Source organism: Numida meleagris, chromosome 2 (genome assembly GCF_002078875.1).
Source record: "Numida meleagris isolate 19003 breed g44 Domestic line chromosome 2, NumMel1.0, whole genome shotgun sequence".
Lineage (NCBI taxonomy): Eukaryota > Metazoa > Chordata > Aves > Galliformes > Numididae > Numida > Numida meleagris.
Genome location: NC_034410.1, coordinates 41,677,012 through 41,689,555, shown reverse-complemented (window position 1 = coordinate 41,689,555; position 12,544 = coordinate 41,677,012). Strand labels below are relative to the sequence as shown.

General features: G+C 39.8%; 1 protein-coding gene across 1 annotated transcript in view; it reads right to left on the bottom strand.

Annotated features, from left to right (window-relative positions):
* The window catches only part of ATP2C1 (ATPase secretory pathway Ca2+ transporting 1), an 81,024-nt gene that overhangs the window by 61,846 nt on the left and 6,634 nt on the right, over positions 1 to 12,544 (bottom strand). Inside the window, exon 2 of the mRNA XM_021389348.1 lies at positions 2,402 to 2,672. Within this exon, the coding sequence (XP_021245023.1) occupies positions 2,402 to 2,506 (105 nt within the window). The 5' untranslated portion in view covers positions 2,507 to 2,672. The remainder of the gene's footprint in view (positions 1 to 2,401; positions 2,673 to 12,544) is intronic.

Here is a 12,544-nt window from a genome sequence, read left to right as displayed (position 1 = left end):
AATACACTGCCAGTATGGAAACAGTCTCCCTATAGATTAGTGTATATCCTGGAGCAAGCATGTTTATCCTTCTTAGTATAAGTCTGGATGTTCTTATCTATGTACATGTCCTTCTTATAACCTGTTTCTCTCTTGAACTTTATAAGATTCTGTGGTAATTTCCAGAATCTATTAGTTCTGAACAACATACATGTTTCAAAGCTTTAGGTTTTTTAAAATAGTTGTTGGCCAATGATCTTACTGATGAAGAACCAGTTTCTATAAAGTTTAGAAGAAACCTGTAAACAGAGCTTTTATTTCTGTCTAGTTTCTGGAGTAAAATGCAACTGATGAAAGCAAGCATGCAAAGCTGACCTGGGATTTAAGCCATTACATATTTTTTAACATTATATTTCATTTTAAAGTGTGTGATTGGTGGATAAGTCTCCTAGGATGCGTATCTTTTTTGGAAATCACAGTTAACAGCAGTCATTCAACAAGCCTCATTACATTCACTGCATAATACAAGGCAATGTAAGAGAAATGAATAAAAGTATCACATTCAATCTGTTTTATATTGATAAAGCTTTGTGCTTTGGGACAAACAGTCTAATAACCACATGAATGCTTGGTTTGATTAAATGGATTCCCTCCAGAAGCTTGGAGTTGCTGTACCAGAAGCATGTGGCACTGAAGACACTGCCATCCTAAGTGGAACTATTACATGTAGCATCAAGTTACCGGTTGCTCTATAAACCATTTGGCCCCACCAGTGGATGATCAAGTTGTAACTGATCTAGGCAACCTCCAAAGTTCAGCTGTCAGGATAAACCTTTGAAGAACTCAACGCTGTTAGCCAGCTAGCCCCACATACATCCTCCACTTGTGAGTTTAACTCCATGACTGTATGAGCAGCACAATGAGCATCGCACAGGACTATCAGAGCAGTGCACAAAAACAGCACAGTTAACATGAACACATTAGCTCTCTTGAACTTCAACTTTGCACCCATCATGATCAATAATGGGTGAATATAGAGAATAACAGCAACAAAACCTCAAAGAAAAAGCAGTTAGCCATCTACTGATAATATTTATTAAAAGGCACTGGGCCAGTATTGAGCAAACAATCTAAAGGACTTACCCTGCTAGATAAAAGAATGGGATCCTCAGTAATAAAAGTTCATTCTGAACACCACACAGGGCAACCTGCTGAGCCCAGCTGCACTTCCCACCCCCTAAGTGTTTGTACAGTCAAAGAAGCAAATGTTAGTGTTTGGTGAGTATCACCCCTGCCAACATGGGCCAATCCCAAGGAGAACACATTTTTGAGCTGTTAGCCATTGTAAAAACATTAGGAGTAAGGAAGAAAATAATAAGTATTAATGTAACAAAACAAAGCAGAAAAAAAGATTCCAAAATACATCATGTTAAAGGAATGTGCCTTTTTTTGTCTGCTGACCTCTCATTTAGAGAAGTATGCTGTTCAACATCATTTAGTGCACAAAGAGAGAAAAAAGTTCAACCGTTTCAAGGGAACGCAGAATTCCAACTCATGTTATAGATTTCTTAAGCATGCTAATCACACAGCTTAATATTGAGCACATATCATCAGAGATAGCCCTGTCCTAGCTTCATTCTTTCTCCCATGTGCAAAATATCACCTCTACTTCACTGTGTAAAAGCAGCTTCATGTAATTCAGTTGTCTTCATGACATTCATTTTGCATGTAAGTCAAGAAATCTCAATGTACCAAAAAGATTTGAGAAATGAAATTACAAGCTCAACTGCCAAGAATTCAATCTTTTCTTTAACACGGATGTACATAACAGAGAGCCCAAATGCTGACCAGTCCCTGCATCCCATCTCAGGCAAATCAGTGTTGCTTGAAAGAAAGCCCTCACAGCACTGAGAGAACAGCAGAACACAATGCTTATGACTAACAGAAAAGCAATAAGGAGGGAAGTCTGATATCGTTTATAGGCACATTTAAGGATTCATATTTTCAAATGAATCTCCCTTAGCGTAACAACCAGATTCTAGACTTCTAGAAGTAAAAGCAAGTCCAACAATTTCTTAAGCCAGCAAGAGCGCAGACAAATTCAAGATAAACTGGCACTGCACTGAAAATGGCTCGTGACAACAGTGAAACATGGATTTTTGTGATCCTCAGTAGCACAGGTAATGACCACTTAAAGTTTTACGGTTTCAAACCCCAATTGTTTTGTGTCAAGTAACTTCCTGAGTCAAAAATTATTTGTTCTCAGTTTTCCTCTAAGAGCCATTATAAAAACTTAAACATAGTCATTGTTCCAAGATACTGACATTCATTTTAAGATATAGGTAAGTCACCCACAGGGCTACAATTTAGTTTAAAATAAATAAATAAATAAACAAACAAGCAAATAAATAAATAGATTTACCTTTTCTTGACTCCTCTTGACTTTCACGCTCAATACAAGCTTCCAAATTACATGGATAGGAAGCTTTATGAAATAGAAGGACAATTTATGCAGCAGATTATCCATAATTTAAGCAATGTCTGTTACTGCACAATTAAAGAAGGATCCACATCAGGAATTTGAGACCTGGATGCATGTTTTCTGTCTCTTTCGAAAGAACAGCAGTCTTCGGATGTTGCATAGTCCTTTTCTGCAGAGCAACTGGTGGAAACCAGAACATCCAATGCAGAGCCTACGACAAATGACCAGTGTTAAAACGCCGTAAGGACAGTGTGATCTGGGAGGACTGAGGAAAGTTCTATCCAGTGCAAATCATTTTGCTGACAGCATGCTCTAACAGTCCTACTTCTGGTAAGACTATTCAGCTGCAAAATAGAAAAACAGGAACTAGGTGCTGATTTTTCCTACTCATCCTGCTACAAAGAATAAATCTTAATGCCTCTTAAAGCTTCTTCAGCTGCAGTAAAGCTGTTAGAAAACCCTTGTTTCTAGCACACTTCTCCCCACCACCTCAGATGTATTTAACCAATGGCACTGTCTGATTTCACTTTTGTTTTGCACACAATCCTGTTATGTGGATTTCAGCCAGATTAATGCATTCTTTCATCCTCCACTTCCTAAACTGGAACTGCAAGGCACTAGTTGCAGGGCATAACAATGTAAGCTTATATAAATCTCAGCTCGCAATGGGAGCCTTTGCCTTAAATCACACCTGAAAGCTCATTTCCTTTCAAGTCATTACATTTTTCTTTCTGCGAGCCCTTCTCTACTTTGCACCTTTGATCAGCAGACGAGAAGACGTGTTTGCCCGGATTTTGTAGCGGATGTAAAAGCAGTAGAGCACTTTTCCACCAGTTATCATCCTAAATTCTTGAGTTTCAGAGTTGTGGAAGACTTTTGCTTTTTTTTTTAATGCAGAGAAGTCCCTGAGAGGAGCCGGGTTCTCATTACAGCTAGGCAATTCCATCCTTGCTGCAACTCCGCAGCCATCAGAGATTATCTCAAAGTCTTTTAAGACTTTACTAAGGTTATTTCTGTCCATAATACATTATTTAGAGCTTGGCTAATACTAAAGAATTTGTCCTGAAGCTATTGAACACAGATGCCAAAGACTAACCAGCGAGAGCTCTGTTCTATGCCTCCTGCACATCAGCATCTGCAGGAGGTGAAAGAAACAATTTCTTCACTTTCTCAGCATAGTTTCTGGAAAGTGATCCATCTGGTATGGAAATATTATTGCTTTGCAGGATTCTTCTCCCACTCATCCCTTCAAGTTTAGCACTGCTAAGAAAAAAATCTCTCAGTGGATCCAGGAAAATTATCCAAAACGGATTTTTGTGTTTGTTTTCAGTGTTAGCTCATCCCACACTACTAGCACGTATCCTTCCCTTTAGGTTTGGAGGCTTAACATAAGCAACCGTTCTGACATTTCACACTTGGAAACTTGCCTTCAGCAAATCCATTTCATGCTCCTAAATTACTGTTTGGCTGCTTATACTGCAGTCCATCTGTTTGGATGGCACAAGGCCTGCTTACAAGGTGATCTTCCAATCTCACAACTGTTCATATCCAGAGAAGCAAACCAGTTTTAAACACTCTGCACAACCCTTCTCCTGCCCTCATGTTGGTATGAGTCCTTGCTGCATAAGAACCGCTGCTTCTGTGCTCTGTTCAATTTGTTGTCATTTGTGTGGCTCTGAGCACCTGAAGTGCTGCAGAGGAAATCTGTAGTTGTCAGCACTGGGAAGTGCCAAGTACAATTGTTGCTGTGAAGCCAAGGGAATGTAATGAAGCTCAGTGACATATCACAGTGTGAGAATTTTAATTGCAAGCACTCCTCAAAGCCAGGATCACCAGGAGCAGAAGGACAAGGGTAGTGAAACCGAAGACACAAATCACAGACAGAGGAGCTGAGCAGGTGAAAGCATAAAGCTCTGCTTTGTTTTAACAGTTCTTTTACAATAGTCAAGTGCTAGGACATACTGGTTCTGCATAGCATCTAACTTTTGTCGAAGTTTTTATGCCATTCACTGAAAAATGATACGAGGCAGAAGACACGTCTGTGAAGTACTGCAATATGTGACCAAGCTCTTCCAGAGTAATGGACCACTTGTCAGTAGGCTTGTTTTGGGTTCTGCTTACATCTGTGCTTCAGCAGCTGCATGTACACCTACCTGTCATGTGCTGCTGCATGTGGGTACTTGATGAGCACAGAAGGAGACATTTGCAGAACGCAGATGTCTGGAGCCTTGGAAGTGAAGGAGGACATCATCTGGTTGATAGGTAACTTTGCCTTGGCCAGAATTCTACATTTTCTTTAACAGCCCTTTAGATCCCTTACTGGAACGAAGAGATGAAATAAGAAGGCCAGTATAATACTTCACTAACTAGAAAAACTTGCGTTAACAAGAGCAAGTCAGTGGGATGTTTTTCCATTCTTCCTTCAAGGAAGCCAATAACAAGCCAAGGAAAGCAAAGACAGCTTTCAACATACTGCATCAGCTGTCAGAATGCCTTAGTGTAAGAGTTTTAGTGAAAAAATCTCATTTCCGCAGTTCAAAATAATGTGACAAAAAAATTCCAAATGAGCATTCTGACACCTGAAAGAATGGTTTCTTCCTGTTGTACACTGTGTTTTTACTAAAACTGGCTTCTTGTGCCACAATGTATTTGAAAGGAAAAGAGAAACATCTAGGAATTAACTGAATTTATATTAAAACAGTGGTCCATTATGTGCTCAAAAAACAACAAACAACAGAGAATAAGCCCTTCAACTCTGGCACGGCAACCATACAATATCAACAAGAACAGCATTCACCTGTTTGTTCAACAAATGCATATTATATCTGTCAAGGTGAATTTAGCAGCTCTCACATAGCACTTAGACAACATCTGCTCTGTATTATAAAAAACTTTATTGATAGTAATACAAGTATATCGATAACAGCTAAAGCCCTCAAACAACACTTGGATTCTCTTGTAAAAAAGGCAAATAATTATCTTTTTTTTTGAGTGTAGATGTATATAGATGGATATAGATCTGTATATACATGTATAGCTAGCTATACAGCTATATAGATGCATACACACACATATATATATTTATGTATAGACACACCCAGAAAACACACATAATAACACAACATGATATTTTAGTTCCACATCCAGTTCTGGACTCCTCAGTGTGAGAAAGACATGAGGATACTGGAGCAAGCCCAGCAAAGAGGCACAAAGATAATTAAGTGACTGGAGCATCCGTCATGGGAGGAAAGGCTGAGAGAACTGGGACCATTCAGCCTGGAGAAGAGAAAGCTCAGTGGGATTGTACTGATGTGCTTAAACACCTGATGGGTTTGGAGGTGAGAGTGGGGAGGGCAGTGAAGAAGAGAGAGCCAGACTTCCCAGCAGCACCCTGTGAACAGACAAAAGGTGATGGGCACAAAGCAAAATACATGAATTTCCAATTATTTTTTTCCTCCTTTCAACACTAATAGTGATAAAACGCTAGAAGCTGGTGCTCAAAGGTTCAACTTTGGACATACACAAAACCTGACTGGAATCAGTCCTGAGCAGCCTTTCTAACTCAGCTTTGAGCAAGAGGATTGTACTGGATGATTTCCAGGGGTCCCTTCCAACCTCAGCTGTTCTACAATTTTGTGAAATTACAGGCTATTACTATTAAGTCCTAAGCATATGCAAATGATAGCATTGATTCTGTATAAGAAGAAGAGCTTTTTTCTTAAAAAAAAAGGAGAAAGAAGACCTTAAAATGTCACCAGTAAACTGATTCACATTTGTCACTGGTGTAGTGCCAACACATGACATGTATCTCAGTTTTCATAATGCTTAATTATAATACAACATCTTTGTGTGCAGGCATTCATACAGACACACAAATAGCTTTATACAGTGCATATTCCGTTGGAAACAGTTAGCTTGGCACTGTTAGACCAGATAGCTGGTCTATAACTCCTAAACACCAACACATTTTGAGATTTTTCTACCTCTCACCTCTTCCACACGTGCAAAGAGTAATTTACTTTTCCCCTTTCTTCCAATAGGCAGCTCATTCCTCAAGAGCACCGGGTTGTGATAACCAATAGACTGTGATAGTAGCTCAACCTAGATGAAATCACTCTTAGAACAATGTCCACAGCTCTATAAAGAAACACAACAGCAACACTCATTTCTCAAAACTTCTTTCCTTGGTAAGGTTATGCATGTTCACCAGCCTTCCCCACCAAACAGAAGATACTATTAATTTAGCTGTAGTTAGGAACATGTTGATAAGAGCGAAGACAGAGGCTGACACTTTCACGCTTGTATAATGCTAAATTTTCCATGACCAACAAACTTCCCTCCCACTGCCCAGAACACATAGGGTACTAGCATCAACATAACAGATGCAAGGTGCCTGGTTAGCTGTCATATGGCAGAAAAGTGGGCTGTCAATGGAGCACACCACGCTCATGTGCCTCTCAGAGGCAATGTACATTTATCTGTATCAGCTCTTCCTTTTTTTCAGAAACTTTATTCTTTACCAGCCATTCTGGGGTCACAATTACAAAGGCACGGCACTTTGAAGCTTTGCACTTGCATTGCCACACTAAGAACACAGAACACAGACCCTCATGGCTGCTGTCCTACAAACAACCTCTCTATTTACTCTCTGTATAGTCAGGAAAGCTATTTGTCTTTTCAAAGCTCTGTGGTATTGGGATTTGTGCCCCATTTGTTACTCACTCTCCTAAGTTCTTTGCATTACCAGTCTTCAAACAGCAGCTTTCCATTTTATAAAGTGTCATCCTCTCGTGTATTATTTAACATTTATCTAAATTAAAATCTCACTCTATTTAAAAGTTGCCTCTCACTCTAAAATCTCTTAATCAATCACTCTGAAGCTGGTTGGCCTCTATAAATTTGAACAATGCGTGCTTCATTTTATCTTCCAGGTTTTTAAATAGGAACCTTAATTAGTGTTTTCACTAATTAATACCAGACCAAATACTGATCCAGTGATATCCTGTTTGATACCTCTCTCCCCACTGGTGCTTCATTGCTAATTATTCCTACACTGTAGCCCAGGAAACTCTGTATTCATCTTAAAGGATTATGAAAGGCTTTTTCCTCCTCAATTCTTCCTCTAGGAACTTCCCACACACAGCAGCAAGAAGCCACACTAGAGTTAGATAACAAAAATCCACTGTGTTTTCTTTGTCTATTAAACAAAAATATTCCGGGGACTATTAACTATCTGAACAGAAAAGATCAACTAATTACGCACATGCCTCAAAGGAGCGTGAAAACATCTTCCTTGTTGTACTGTTGGGCTGTGCGTTAGTTTTATGCTGCTTGACAGGGCAGTAGGTTAGAAAGGACAGGCTGAAATCCGCTGCTTGCGAACCTGGCAGCCAGCTCATCTTCTCTGTGCCTCTAACTTTCATCCAGGGTCTAACATGTAAGATCCTCCCAGTCTTGTCCGCCTCACAAAATTAACCTTCCTATGGAGCTGCTGTGCAATAAGTAGCCTCAGTTTTGCCTTTAAACACAGGAAATCAGATGGAGCATCTAAAGACAACGGCCATCAGAAAACACTTGGATCTCCTCTCCAAGTATTGCAGAGGAGGGCACTTTTTCTCATTAGCCTTCCTTTTCTTTCTCACACAAATCTTCCAGCTCCGAAGAGGACTCATCTGAATGTTTTCCATCTCTTATTCACAAGAGTCCAATATGAAGGCATTTTCAGAGGAAATTTGCCTCGGGTGGAGAGCAATTACAAACACGATACAATCCTGATCTTTAATGACCCAATTTATTTAAGACATTGTCAGAGACATAAAAGGTCGGAATGTCTAGAAAACCCACTCTTAATGAAAGGATAAGCTTTACAAAAACAGCGTACTGGACAACAAGGACTAAATCTGTAGATGTATTTGGGAACAAGAAACTCATCACAGAATTGCAGAATCATAGGAGTTGGAAGGGACTACTGGGGATCACATAGTCCAACCCCTGCTAAAGCAGGTTCTGCACAGTAGATCATACAGGATAGCATCCAGGGCGAGTTTTGAATTTCTCCAGGGAAGGAGACTCCACAACCTCTCTAGGCAGCATGTTTCAGTGTTCTGTCACCCTCAAAGAAGTTCTTCCTCACGTTTGTATGGAGCTTCCTGTGTTCCAGTTTCTGCCTGTTGCCCCTTGTCCTGTTGCCACACACTACTGAAAAGAGCCTGGCCCCATCCATTTGACTCCCATCCATTAGATATGTATAAGCATTGATAAGATCCCCCCTCAGTCTCCTCCAGGCTGAACAGCCCCAAGTGTCTCAGCCTTCCTCCAGGCGCCTCATCATCTTTGTGGCTCTCCACTGGACTCTCTCTAGAAGTTCCCTGTCTTTCTTGAACTGAGGAGCCCAGAACTGCATGCAGTATGCCAGATGTGACCTCATGTAGTGTAGAGGGGGAGGATCACCTCCCTTGACCTATTGGCCATGCACTCTTTAATGCACTCCAGGATTCCACTGGCCTTCAGAGCCACGAGAGCACACTCCATGGCCAACCTACTATCCACCAGAAATTGCAGGTCCTTCTCTGCACTGCTCATAAGGCTAATAATGTGCTGTATCGAAATGCAGAAAGCCACATGCTAATACCATGTTTCTAAAAAAAAACCACATTCCACCCTGTGTAACAGGATACGAAAAATCCAAAACCAAATATGAACAACAGAAAGAGACACTCCAGGGCAGAGCAAACTGAAAGAAATCTACTGGTGACAGAGAGCTTCATGAATTTGTACTCTACAGTGCATATATACCTCATTGGGAAAGCTAGGGAGAAATCTTCCCAGAAGTTCTCAAGCAAGGCTAGTATTGAACAAACATAATCTTGGCATAAAATGGCAATGAAACACTAATTATTTCATGCTTTACTGTGTAACAATCAATACACAGGTTGTACACAGGATGTTCTTAAGATATGTATCATATAAAATTCCCCTCCTAACACCACTTTTCTTCTAGTACAGTCCAGAGCCCCGTGAGAGTTAGAGTAAGATCCAAAAATGCGATTTGCTTTTGAGATACCTTCCTTTTCTTCCCACTTAAATAAAAGGTAAGGCCTTTCTCAAATTGAGTCTGATCCCAGCAATTCACTCTTGAACATTTAGCAGTTGCTCTTCAAAATATTTCTCAGATAGGACAAGAGAAAGATAACAGGAGAATTTAACATACATTATGTCATATTTGGCATACATTTTTCTCCTTTAAATTAAGAAAACATAAATATACTTCACTGAAGTGGAAGTAGCATCTTATCATAACATAACTCTCCTACTTAAACCTGTTGTGCAGTATTTCCTGCTGTATTTCCTTACAGCTTTATACATATGTAAATATTTTTTTCTTTTTTAAATACAGTTACCCTTCCCAAGACAATTCAGGCATTTGAGAACCAAAAATAATTGACCTTTTCGCCAGTCTTCTCACGGTCTATCATAAATCTTTTCCTTCCTTCCCTGAAGGCCTTCCAAACATTCCCCAAGGAACATGTCCCCTGGTAACCATGGCAGAAACAAAGGGGAATTTGACATGGGCTTTGTAAGAGGACAGCTTGGGGCCCCCTTCTTCTCACTTTAGGAGATCTAAATAGTCTTATGGTTTATGGATAGTACTCCTAGAGAATTCTAGGTTTTTTTCTTCTTATCTTTATGAAGATCACAGGTTTGAAGTTGGTGAAGCAAGCAACCAAGTATAGGAGATACTACAAGGGTATTATATGACTTATCCTAGAGCAGTCAGTGTGAATCTTAATAATGACAGGGTATACAGGATCTAATTGAAAGCATGTAAGTACATAATTTGAAAGCTGGTAGAGAGTAAGGACCAAGAAGAACTGAGCAGCTGGAACTCCAGGCGCAATTAACAGTTCAGCTGCTAAGCATCTTCTGAAAAAAAAAAGACCCTCCTTCATAAGAAACTCAACTTCTAAAGGCCTAGCTCCTGGACCGGTTCATTTCTGTACTGATCAGATAAAAAGAAGAATGTGCTGGAAACCTTCATATAGCAAAAGGAAGAACTAGCATAACAGTTTGGAGTTTAGAATAAAAGCTTGGCCAACAGGCTTCTGAATTTCATGTAGTAAATTGGCAAATGTCTGACTTGAATGGTATTGAAAGTAAAAAGACACTCAGAAAATGGATTCTGGAAAATTATTCTTGGTTTAGGCTTTCTCTGCTTATATATCAAAGGATACTCTTCCTAGCAGCTGCATGTCAATCTGTTCTTTCTGCTTTTTACATGCTCTAAGAAATATTTTAGGATTGAATTAGCTGTCAGTTTTGGATAGCCTGGATCTCTAGTGCAGATGATATGCAGCCACTTTAAAGACATCAAGCAGAGAAGATTGCACACATTATGAATGGATGATCAAAAAAGTGTGCCTAGAGAATGAGATAGAGCAGTATTTGCAGTCTTATTTTTTATTTCAGAACCTAAGGATGTGTCTAACCAGGAGTGTCCATAGCCAGATGTATCATCATCTTACAAAAAAGAGCTGTGGAAATGCAAAAATATGAGACAGAAAATGTTCACGAATACAAAAGCTTCTGTACGAAGTTCTTACTTGAAAAGTTGCAAACTGTTTAGAGTAGGCAGGAGAGAGACACGGAGGGAAATAAAAGACAGAGTGCAGAACAGAGTACAGCAAAGAAAGGGTGAGCTTTCATTGCTTTTACTCCATACAGGGGAAAAATCAAGCCACAGGATATTTGAAATGCAGGAAAGAAGTTATTTTTTAGGTTTTCTTCAGAATAAAATAGGAAGTAATTACGATGTGGAATTTTTTTGCCACAGATCATCTCAGAGGTCAGATGCTAATCAGATTCAAAAAAGCATATAATGGGGACATTCATGAGAAATGGTACAGGCTGGGATACAACACTGTATGCTTCGGGGCATAAGTCCTTAATCAACTCTAAGGAATTAGAAACCAGGATATTGTAAGAATTTATTCTGGCAGACAGAGAAATAATGATAATTTATTTATAATGCTTTTGACCCAAGATATAAGGGGAGGATATAAGCACAAACGAAAATATGAACAGAATTAGCAAAAATACAAATGAATCAAATACGATGACTTAAGAATACAAAAACCCAACTTGTTTTTTAAGAAAAGAAAAGAGCTGAAATATCAATTCATCAGCCAGAAAGAAACACAGTGATTCTGAGGTTAAGCCCAGGAAGGTGCAAATATGAGGAGGCAGGAAAAATGTTCAAATTCGCAAGTGGAACAGAAAAAAAGCTTGGTAATTATAGAGAGGGTGTAAAAAGAACTGCAGCATACTGAAGAAATGAATTATGTTTTTTATTAAAACAAAAATTAGAAGTGAGCCACTGGAGCAGATGCAATATTGACTGTTTAAAAGTTTCATTAACACAAGATCTTCTTATGCGAGGGATTCAGTTTGCCTCACTCATTTGCTATTTGTACTTTCCCATTCTGAACCCGGACATGGTTCAATTCTTGCGCAGGCAGAAGTTAACACAGAAACGACCCTCTCCAACAGCACTGAAACTTGTTGAGAAGAAAGGCTGGTGAAACTTGAAGGATGTGTTTGTGCACAGAAATGATCACTTGATAAGGTTGTTAACCTTGTACCTTATAACCTTATCCACTAAATTCTCAAAGAGGGAAGTCAGGAAGAGAAAACCTGCCACAGAATTTCTTTCTCGTGAGGCAAATGTGATGAACAGATTCCAACTGCAAAGTATGCAGTGTTACTAACTGTTCTCAATCTGAAAACTGCATATACTGATGGACAATCTGTTGATTGCTGTTGTGCTTCTTCATTATCCCAGCACGGCCTCAAACACATCCACTGGCAGGGTCCACAGCCAGGCATGGGCATGGCTGTCATGTAGCTACAGCTTAGGTTGGTTGGGGCCCTAAGAGCCAGAGCCTGAGCTTAAAACCTGATCCTGGGTGAACAGGGGAAGAGAGGCCCTCACTGAGACCTCCCATCTCGCTGCCCACGGCCATCAGCTGCCCCAGCAGCCAAACACCCAAAAGGAGTGGGGGGCCTGAGATGAGATGAAAGGCTGTC